This window comes from Bombus vosnesenskii, unplaced genomic scaffold (genome assembly GCF_011952255.1).
Source record: "Bombus vosnesenskii isolate JDL3184/JDL3185 unplaced genomic scaffold, Bvos_JDL3184-5_v1.1 scf7180000016274, whole genome shotgun sequence".
Lineage (NCBI taxonomy): Eukaryota > Metazoa > Arthropoda > Insecta > Hymenoptera > Apidae > Bombus > Bombus vosnesenskii.
Genome location: NW_022884343.1, coordinates 946,341 through 957,442, shown reverse-complemented (window position 1 = coordinate 957,442; position 11,102 = coordinate 946,341). Strand labels below are relative to the sequence as shown.

At 32.1% G+C, this 11,102-nt stretch overlaps 3 protein-coding genes across 3 annotated transcripts; 1 reads left to right on the top strand and 2 right to left on the bottom strand.

Moving 5' to 3' along the window:
• Nucleotides 1–66: 66 nt before the first annotated feature.
• Nucleotides 67–2,739, bottom strand: LOC117242414 (inositol 2-dehydrogenase-like). The gene is made up of 4 exons (XM_033509034.1): nucleotides 2,556–2,739; nucleotides 1,909–2,151; nucleotides 1,228–1,609; nucleotides 67–836 (listed from the first exon to the last, which is right to left on the bottom strand). Exons 1-4 carry the CDS (start codon nucleotides 2,636–2,638, stop codon nucleotides 387–389), a joined length of 1,158 nt encoding a protein of 385 aa, XP_033364925.1. The 5' UTR covers nucleotides 2,639–2,739; the 3' UTR covers nucleotides 67–386.
• A 1,564-nt stretch (nucleotides 2,740–4,303) lies between these two features.
• LOC117242342 lies at nucleotides 4,304–6,227 on the bottom strand. Its single transcript, XM_033508911.1, has 5 exons — nucleotides 6,183–6,227; nucleotides 5,455–5,541; nucleotides 4,867–5,114; nucleotides 4,631–4,776; nucleotides 4,304–4,489 (listed from the first exon to the last, which is right to left on the bottom strand). Exons 1-5 carry the CDS (start codon nucleotides 6,193–6,195, stop codon nucleotides 4,351–4,353), a joined length of 633 nt encoding a protein of 210 aa, XP_033364802.1. The 5' UTR covers nucleotides 6,196–6,227; the 3' UTR covers nucleotides 4,304–4,350.
• A 618-nt stretch (nucleotides 6,228–6,845) lies between these two features.
• Nucleotides 6,846–10,056, top strand: LOC117242339 (probable enoyl-CoA hydratase, mitochondrial). Its single transcript, XM_033508905.1, has 7 exons — nucleotides 6,846–7,122; nucleotides 8,366–8,575; nucleotides 8,741–8,865; nucleotides 9,010–9,214; nucleotides 9,575–9,694; nucleotides 9,770–9,837; nucleotides 9,908–10,056. The coding sequence occupies exons 1-7, from the start codon at nucleotides 7,026–7,028 to the stop codon at nucleotides 9,971–9,973; spliced, it is 891 nt and encodes a 296-aa protein (XP_033364796.1). The 5' UTR covers nucleotides 6,846–7,025; the 3' UTR covers nucleotides 9,974–10,056.
• Nucleotides 10,057–11,102: the final 1,046 nt, after the last annotated feature.

Here is an 11,102-nt window from a genome sequence, read left to right as displayed (position 1 = left end):
AGAATTTTGCATTAATTCTTTTTTTATTTCAAAGGGTAAGGAATTAAAAGAAGAGAAACACGAATAAACTTTGGGAATATTTTATTGTTTCGTTCTTACAGACTTTCATGATTGAGTCTGCTAACAGACAATGTGAATTTTGTATCATTACTATATATTTAGGGTATATGGTATTTTTCTGTATTTTCTTTATATTATTATACCGATAAAAAAAGAGGAAAAAAACATGTAACAAACAAGATTCACCTAAGTCTTTTCACTCGTGCGTGCAAATCATGATTCAGCGAAGATAATCTCAACTTTCTGTGAATCTATCACGATCGTATAAGATACAAAATGGTGGAATATCATGGGAACGATAAAAATTTGCTAGACCATGACCTCATTTATGGTAGCTCGTTTGGCGCCCACTTTATTTCCACCATCTTGCCGGTACGAGCGGATTCTTGGCATGCAGTCGCGATTTTAATCACAGCTAGAGTTTCTTTGGGTAATACGGAGCATTCAGCTCTACCAAGTACAATGTCAATGAAGTGGTCCAGCTCTCGGCGATAGCCATTCATGAATCTGCTGGCGAACGAATACCATATTGGTGCGCTGGTTAATCCGTCGAGATTATATTGGGATGTGACACCCTGCATTGGCTGTTCATTATCTGCTTTGATCATACCCTTGGGGCCAAACACCTCCAAGCGTTGATCATAACCGAAGCTACTGTTCCGCGACAAGTCGATGGTCCCCAAGGTTCCTGATGGGAAATACAAGGTCACTACAACTGTGTCGAAGTCATCGATTGCTTTTATCTCTGGAATGTGTGCGTGTGCCTGGACAGCAATCTGCAAGAAAATATTCCAACATTTAATAATTCATCAAATACCAGTCAATAGGATAGAAATCAACATTACCAATAGTTATTTATGAAACCCTTTAATGATCTTGTGATACTTATTGACTTTAAGTGCTCATAGTAGCAATTAAAAATCAAAGCTACATTCTGTTTTTAATTAGAACTGAAGATTTTTGTAACTATTAGTTACTTCTATCTGTACTCTATAATTTTATGAAGTTAGGATCCTTTTAAATCATGGAAACTTCTTTATAATGCTGTAGTATTTATAAATTCAGGTCTCCATGGTATCAGCGAAGGACTAATCCAATATTCTACATAATTATTCTACTTGAAACTCCAACTACAAGTGTTTGATAGCAATATACAGGGAATCTCACCTTGATAGGGTACTCTCCAAGGACCCAAGTCATGATATCAATATCATGGACCATACAATCATGGAATATACCTCCGGACATCTTCAAATATTCTATGCTGGGAAGAGGAGAGTCACGAGAGACAGTTTTGATGATTTGAACGTGTCCAATCTCTCCATTCCTCACTCTGCTCCTAACAGCAGAATAGCTGGGATCGAATCGCCTGTTAAAGGCGCAGAACAATGGTTTGCCGACCTTCTTCGCGGTCTCGTAACATTTTATCGAGTTAGCATTGTCCTCGGCGATCGGCTTCTCACAGAACACTGCCTTCTTCGCCTCCAAAGCTTTCCTTACAATGTCTTCATGTGTGTACGTAGGCGATGCAACAACTACTGCGTCCACACTATCAACATGAAGAACGATTTTAATTGTTAATTGAACTCCTAATTGATCTCTATGTTTTCTCTCGAGTTTAATCTACTTTGGATATTTTTATCATGAAATTAAGTAATTGTAATGGAAATGTTTGGGGTTTGGAAGAAGCAAGTGACTTTTTGAAAGTTTCTTTTAAATTTGCTAGTTAATGATTTGTTATTTTTAATTTTTCCTATTTAAAAATCTAACTCATTTGATCAATTTTGCGATATATACATCTTTTATTGTATCTAAAATGTTTCCCATAAGAAAATCTAAATTACTTACTTAGGATCATTGTACACTTTGTCTGCTTGTTTGCTATTCAAGAAGACAACATCGTCAAGTTGCCAGTACTCCTTGAGGCTCATCCATTTAGACTCGACATTGTCTACGATGTAGAGCAGTTTGACACGCGAACTGGTAATAATATTGGACAGATGAATGGTTCCAGCACGGCCGATTCCAAATAGAGCAAGTCTTACTTTAGGATGGAGTAGATCCTTCCTCAGTGTCAGATCCTCCAGATACCTATAATAACATTTAATCCATTTTCAGTCATGAAAGAGGAAAAGGAAGAGCGAACTAAGTAATCTATATGAGTCTAGAATAACGTTCAACAACCGGCTTGGAACATATTAAAAGAGAAGAGATGAAGAAAAGTAAAATATAAGAGAATTGTTCCCAAGACACATATTTTATGTCAATAGGTAGATGTCATTTTGGAATAATTTATTTCTCAAATAAGATTTTGAAATTTATTTTCAAACAAATTAATTTCTTGTTTTCATTCCAGCTACAAAGTGGTCAATTCTGCTCTGGATAGAATATCATATAATGAAAAGAAGGGAAGGAAAGAATATCTAGTTTGCATTAATTAAATTCTATACAAAACCTTCAATGAACTTGAACGATCTACTTGGAAAAATACCCACTTTTGATAAAGATAATCCTGCTGTGGAGGCCTTGGTTGTGGTTTTGTGTAAGGTGAGGCACTCTTGAATTTCGCAGTTGCCATTGTATCTTGTTAGGAATATGAAATATTAAATAAATAAGTAAAATATGGATCTCCGGATTCGTCAATCGGCAGAAGACAGTCTGGAACGATGGGCCTGTTATATATGTATATAAACGAGCTGATCAACGATAGTGGGGAGAGATGTGTGCGATTAACATACGTAAATTCATGAAATAGCTATGGTTCAAATATTGGCCTCATTAAGATAGCCATCAAGCTGGCATGAATATATCAAATACAGTTAATCGTTCGATTAATAAGAACGAGTCCCTCATTCATATAAAGCATCGAAATCGCCAATGTCCAGTTGTAGCAATCGTCTAACGTTACTCTGTTCATTCATTAACACCTAATCGTTTCTGTAATACATGTATCATACATGTATTTCAAAAATGTCACAACTGAAACAAGTTTTTCAGGAAAAATAAAAGACTATTTGAAAGTTTAAAACAAATATTATCCTTATTAAACGCATAAGTTAACAAGAAGAATAGAATATAGAAAACAATGATCTTCTAATATTCTTCTAATACAGAATTGAATTATTTTGAGTTGTGACACTTTTGAAATATTCTGTATGAGATATGAACATTTCGTAGCCAAAAGTGGAAAATTGTTAGCTCCTGTTGTAATAGTGTCAATATCCTGTGTATTCATTTTGATCCTCTGACTTTTTTATCTGGTAACGTTTTATCGACCAACAACGTTTTATCTGGTAACCAATTATCGACTGACCTTTTATTGACTTATTCAGTGGCAAATTTTAATCTCAGTGCAAGTTCAGAAAAATTGATCTTTGATAATTATGTTATGATTACAAAATTTAAAAGAGGTCTTATTTTAGACTACTAATGATTCACATAAAAATTTGTCAAAATGATTGTTGAATATAATTATTGGAAAATTCTTTTAGATGTGGGGGTGAGAAAATTTCCAAATTTATCTTGATCTCCTGGGTCTTATGTTACTTGATGGTTAAAGTTGAGATGGAAGCAACTTATTATATAAAAAAATCTAATTAATCTTTTAAATCAAAATTAAAGATACAAATAAAAGAGAATGATAGAAATGCATATTAATTTTAAAAACAGAAGGAATAAAAAGATCTACAGCCGTGATACAACAAAAATGTGATTTATCATGTTATTCTCTTCTGGTTTTCATGCGTGACCTACTATTTTAACTATTTAGTGCATTATGTAAGCGAGAGAATATAGTAATTTCTAATTTGTTCTAAGGTTATCAGACTATCGTATCGCATGTGCAACGAGCTAACGTCATTCATGGACATCCTGTTGTTGTCGCCGCGAAAAAATTTCATTGCGTAAATCACAGTGGAATTTTATTACTGATAGTTAATTAATAATCAGATTCATTGATCAGTTTCATCACTCTCAAAGTTAGTTGAAGGTTTCATGGAAAATTGAACATAAAGAATAGGATGTAATAGAATTTTTCTGGAGGCTGAGCTTGAAGTATTTATCATAACAGGATATTTTTAAAAAGGGAATAAACAAGTTTCTAATCTAAAAGATTGGCAAAGATTGTTGGTTATCTATGGGATTATTTAGAGAGTATTAAGTTAAATTGAAATATTTATAATAGATTATATTTATTTATATTAAATATTTATATTATAATTATATTAGATAGTTTGAAGCAAAATTTAAAAATAGAAGTAAGCTTTATTACAAAATGTATTAGACAATGATCTATAACTCGTCGTTAATCTTGATGACCGAGTTAGGCACAAAGACAACTTCGTTGGTGTCGCTCTCCACGTACCCAGACCTCTTCGTTTTATCTCTTCCTGGATCAGCGTCCACTAGAGATATACTCGATCTTACCTCTCTACAAATAAAAACATAGTACACGACTTCGTTTCTTCTAAAGATTTTTATGCATTTATGAGGAATTTAAAGATCCAAAAATTTAAGTATATGGTCTAACATGTTTCAAATCAAAATCTTCATTTAACAAAAACCTAATTACTTTTTATCAGTTCCAGGCAATTCTGCTGATACTATGAGATCTCTGGGCTTGGAAAAGTCACACTCCAAGATAAAAGCAGCGTCACCAGGAGTAATTAGCTCGTCGTCATGCTGAAGAACCAAGGTGTTCCGATATTTGTTATCAACCTGAAACAAATATCTTAAACCAGTGAATTATTTCTAACTTATTTTGTAGTAACTTTTCCAAATTTACAGCAGACTTTACGATGTAGTTACATTTTCTGTGTCACACTGGTCGAAGGGAATAGTCATAGTGAAGTTTCCACCATGATCAGGATTCAAGAAACACGATGGTTGCCTGGAATAGAAACTACCTCGTGTGTATATCACACCTGAAAAATTTTCCGATGTTTGCAGACCCACTACCATTCTTTCTGCCCCACAGCATAAGGCGACCAGATCATATCCTTTTGTGGAAGCCCCAATTTGCATGTCCATGGACAAATCTTGCTCCCAAATTTCCTCTGAGATAAATAAATAACGTTTTTGTTATTTTCTTCATCGATAAGAAATCGATCTTTGCTGGTTATTATATCGGTTTCTGCGATTAATGAATGCCATCGGATCTTTGAGTTCAATAAAAACGAATGTTACATTTCGATAATACAGAGTTGTTTCGACATTAGAGCAAAAAACCAAAGTCCAAATCGTTTTGGTCGTCTTGATCGTTTAGAAATAAATGTTAAATGATAAATAAACATAAATAATTCTGTGGAATATATAGTAAATAAATAGTTAAATGAAATAGATAATAAAAGTAGAATCAAAGATCCGCATTCTAATTAATACTTATATTGTAATTACCCGCGAATTGTCCTCTTAAAGTGAATATAAGAAGCAGCACGACATGTAGCGGTACCTGCATGACGTTGCCAGATGAACGTCCGTGAACTGACAGAGAATTCAAGTTCACACATCAGAAAGCAATCTCTACTATTACCTGCCCTTGGCTGACTTCCACTTTAACACTGAATCCCCTAATACTTTCACCCTGACATACATCTATATTTTTATTTCAGTTCTTTTTATACTACTGAGGTTGATAAACCTTCCAATGTCATATATAAGTCATCGTTGTTACAAATATCATAGTACACTAAAATTAGAGCAGATTTATTTCTAAAATCTTTTAAATCAATTTCTTCGATTCAGTAAAAATTTCTTTAATTAATTTTTAATTAATTAGTTCACGATATTAGGGGAAATTTATGTATTCTTCTAATTCAAAATTTATTTACAATCTTCTATTTTTTAAAATCTTTAATCATACGTTGATATTCGTATATTTGTATTTAAAGATAAAGATACTGTTTGAATACTATATTGGTAAGTTTATCTATCTTACAAAATAGTAGATTAATTCTCCTTATATAAAGGTCAATAAAATAACATTTTTTTATTTCTTTCGAGATATTAACAACTCAATCGTGATACTGATACAAGAAATGCATCTGGTTGTCTACATTCAGGATCATCTGAGTCATCGATCAAATAAGATACGACAGTGAAAAGATTATAATTATTTTGTTTACTCATTAGTTGCATTACGCAAGTTAGTCAATCCCTGTAATGGAATTATTTTATAAATCTCGTCTTTTTCCGTCATCGCGTAATTTATTTGTTTTTATGTTTATTCCCACTTACCTACCTTATCGATTGCGACATATAACTGTAAGCTACTTTTATCGGATGGAGCAAAGATGTCAGTCTCATAGCTCATTCTCAATCATGAACATGTGTCAATTTTCGAATATAATTTGAAAAGAATTTTCAAGATACCTTTTTACATTAGCGAAAACTAGTTCTAACATGTGGTTTTGTAAAACCGTAATATTAAATGTTTTGTATAATAAAATAATATATCTCAGATTGTTACTTTATGTAAGTAGTGTACAAATGTCTATCTTCAAAATAAACTACAAAACTCAAATTATATAAAAAAAATAACAAACATGTTTTCTCCCACAAATTACATCATACCAAATTGTTTTGATAAACTTATTCAAATTGCGAAATTCTTTTCACATAATTATTGAAGCAAAACATGTTTAGCGACTTGCATTGAACTCCCTCATGAAAATGCAATTCATAGTTGCATTTTGCCATATAACCCATATATATGGCATGAAATATGTATTTTGTAATATTTCTATGTGAAAATAACATCGAAGAAAATTATTTATATGTACTGGTCTTTTTAGTAAAAGTAATAGGGTTTAGTGATCTTTAGATACACCACTGATGCCAGTAGCCACGTGGATCACGGGATCTTGTTTATCCCGTACGCACAGTGTACGTGACAAGTTACTCTTATCATTTCATCCTAAGCTCATTATTTTTATTCTCAAATAATAGTATTCCTACTAATAAGCATCATGGCTACTATACGCGTTGGACAAATTCTGTTTAACAAAGGATTGCAGATTGGTCAAAAACCACAATATTTTGCGAGGAACGTGAAATACTATTGTTGTAAGTACTATGTTGCTAGTTGAATTGCCGGGAAGGAAGGATAGAATATGTAAATTGCTTTTAGAACGCTACTTGATATAAATTGTAGTACGCAGTTACACAGATCTCTAGGATTGTTACAAAATCTTAGGGTCCGTTTTGTAAAATCCCCTTTTTGTTTATAAAATACTTTGGTTCAACATTTTTCATGTGTCGATCTGCTCAATTATATAAGCAGTGGAGTATAATCAGTTATAGGTTAAAGGTCATAGTAAAGAACTCAGTGATACTTTTTCCTTTTATTTTAATTTTAATACCATTCCTATAATGTAAATATTGTTTTTTTGGTAACTATTATTATGGCTGAACTTCGTTTTGGAGCAATACTCTTTTTTCAACTTTGGTAATTACCTAAAAAACCTCTGTCATCTTAGATTTTGATGATCTTTTACTATGCTGTTGAGGATATGGTTTTGAACGACTTTCCCATACACATCATCATCGCTTGATCTTAGTTTCCGAGATGTTTGCAAACAACCTTCAGTACCACTGAATTCTGTACATTCTGTGCGTCCGTGGTAGCATGTGCGTTAGTATTGATTGTCAGCCGCCTCTCGGTGGCCAGATGAAATAACATCTAATTCACACCTAACTCTTATCTTTTGTTTATAATTTGTATAAATTTAAGTTAAGCGAGATTTATTATATTATTATATATTGTTCCTTTGACTAAAATGGTATGTATATTATAGATATATATTATACATACATTGTATATATTGTACATATATTGTGCGAACATCATATACATATATTTACATATATGATACATACATTTGCGAAAGAACAGACACGTGTACAAAGAAATAATGAGTTACTATGTCACATGCACAGTTACAGTAGAAAATGTATTCGTTTTTATACATGCATATATTATTATTTCCACATATACTTTCGCTTGCAGTTTAATGTAATTACCGATTTAATTTTTAAAAGTCGATATTTAACCGATACTTTTAACTCGCTTTTTCTTGTGCAAAAGCGCAATTCGAATCTTATTGCGATTCAGATTCTGTTGCAATTAAATTAAACGGTAAATAAACAGCTACTTAATTAGCGAAAAAATCTATAACCTTGGGAAATACTAAATTCCAAATAAAACCACTAATTTTTCGCGCCAAAAGATTTATTTCGTCAATTGTGTGAAATCAAGTCAAGTGATATACAAAAATGGAATTATTTTAAAAAAATTCTTTTATTGTAGGTCAGGTTCAACAGAATTATGAATTCATCAAGGTAGATATCGCTGGCGAAAAGAAGAACGTTGGTCTGGTCACGTTAAACAGGCCAAAAGCCTTAAACGCTCTTTGTGATAAATTGATGACTGAATTAAATAATGCTGTAAATAAATTGGATACGAACGACAGCATCGGGGCCATAGTTCTTACTGGCAGCGAAAAAGCATTTGCAGCCGGTAAAACACATTTTGTCGTAATTGAAATTATAATTAACTAATTAGATTAATAAATTAGAATTATTATATTATGGATTATTTATAATTTACTCCATAATTAATATTCATTAGCAAATTATTAATGAATTATTCAATTAGAATTAAACGGCGAACTTTTTTGTTTAGGAGCTGACATCAAAGAAATGCAGAATAATACTTATTCGCAGACTATTAGAGGGAACTTCCTTACAAGCTGGGACGCAATCACACGAACTTCGAAACCAGTGATTGCCGCCGTAAATGGATATGCTGTAAGTTAATATAATTTACAAAAAAATAGCAACTTGGTAATTTTCAGAAATATATCAAATATCCAAATCACTGTATAATATTTAGCAGATAAAATAAATATTTGCTTATATCTTAGATATTAAATAGTATATTTTTATACACAGTTAGGCGGAGGCTGTGAATTGGCAATGATGTGCGATATCATCTATGCCGGAGACAAGGCAAAGTTCGGTCAACCAGAAATCATCATTGGTACCATACCAGGTGCAGGTGGTACTCAAAGATTGACTAGAGTAATTGGTAAGAGCAAAGCGATGGAAATGGTACTAACAGGAGGTCAGATCACTGCTGAGGAGGCAGAGAAATGCGGTAGGTTTATTAGAAACTGAAAAGTAAGTTGTAGACAAAGTGGTTTGTAACTCAATACAACTGGAGTCAGGGAAATTCTATGGCTTAAAATAAGACGAAAAGCAAGAATAATGTAATTACGTTGGAGATTTCGTTTTCGAGAAAATCGAATTTGGTGATTTGCTTAATACTCGTGTACCGGTTAATTTTAAAAACGTGATCTTGAGCGACAAAGTTTTATTCTTCATTTTCAACTTATTTTCGCATATAGAATACTTTCCTGCCAATTGTACATTTCTATCCTACTAAGAATCACAAATTATCCTGTATATAATATACGAATATCATTATATGTATATATTTAGACATGTTTTGTTGCAGGTTTGGTTAGCAAGATCTTCCCAGCAGAAAAACTTGTTGCTGAGGCAATCAAATTGGGTGAGATAATTGCTTCTCACTCTCAATTAATCGTCTCCATGGCGAAGGAGTCTGTTAATACTGGTAATCATTGAAATTATGTAACCATCATTGTTCTTATTCATTAATCAAATATTCATTTCTTTACTGTTTTTCTAGCATATGAAACTACTTTGAGGGAAGGGCTACACTTTGAAAAGAGAATGTTCCATGGAACATTTGCAACAGTAAGGATTTCTTTCTCAAATATAATAATTTAAAAAACAAAAATTGAATGGTATATAATTAAAATTTCAGAGTGACAGGAAGGAAGGAATGAGTGCATTCATTGAGAAAAGACCACCCAACTTCACCAACCAGTAAAAAGCATTTACTGTTTACTCCATTATAAGATATATATGTATAACTAGATACTTATTTTTATACATCTTATATATTTTTTACACTTCTTATCAAAAAGGATGTTTTTCTAATAAACACGACTGTTTATTTTAAAGGAAAACAAAGACCAAGATTTAAAGTTCATAAAGAACTTTTATTTAATAGCTACCTTTACATCTAATATCATAATCCTTGAGTATAATACATTTACAAGTGACAGTTCATACCAGGTAAATGTTTCTTATTAATAGCGATTCTAATGCTCTTGTAAAAGCACAGAAATGCCATCGACGTCGTAAAAGGTATCCAAGAACGATAGGAACAATGGAATTTCACATCAACATCGTTATACAATAAATATCGAACTGCATAATAATGTATATATCTCGCTTATTAGTTGGGAATATTTATACTTCTGTTTTCAGATTTTCTCGGAGAATCGAAGATTATATTTTACGATATAAAAAGATGCTCCCCTTTTCATTGTGCTTTTTTTCAGTCCAAAAAGATAATTCTAAATTTTTCGTTTTCGTTTGAACATTTTTTTCTCTTCCAAACGTAATTTTATTTTCATATTAAAATATATGTATATTAGTCCTAAACGTTTCCGTGTGTGATAAATATAATAAATGTATCAAATTTGCACAAAAAATAGCAGTATCAAATTAGGACGAATTGTTTTAGAATACTTCGTATGTCGATCCTCTTGCAAAACCTGCTTGACTAGCTAACACTAACAATGTACAGGTATGATGAAAGAGCTGTGCATACTTGTTATTTCCATCTGGTTTTCCTCGTCCTTATCTTAGAAATTATATATATATAAAAAAAAAATAATTCAAACTAGCTACCCTTACGCTCTAAATATCCTCGCTGCATTCCTTAATTAATTAATTATTACTTTAAGTACACACCAAAGGGAGTTCCGTGTAACGTTATGGAGTTAGTAGGATCTCAGAGAACTTTCAATCATCATTCGTAACATTTTAAATCGTTATTTACAAAGATTGTTCGCAAAAACCTTCAGCCAAAAAGCGTTCTCAAAAGGAACTCCAAAAATATTGTTCTGATATGTAAGATGGTGATTTTTGATTATGAGAGATTTGTTTTT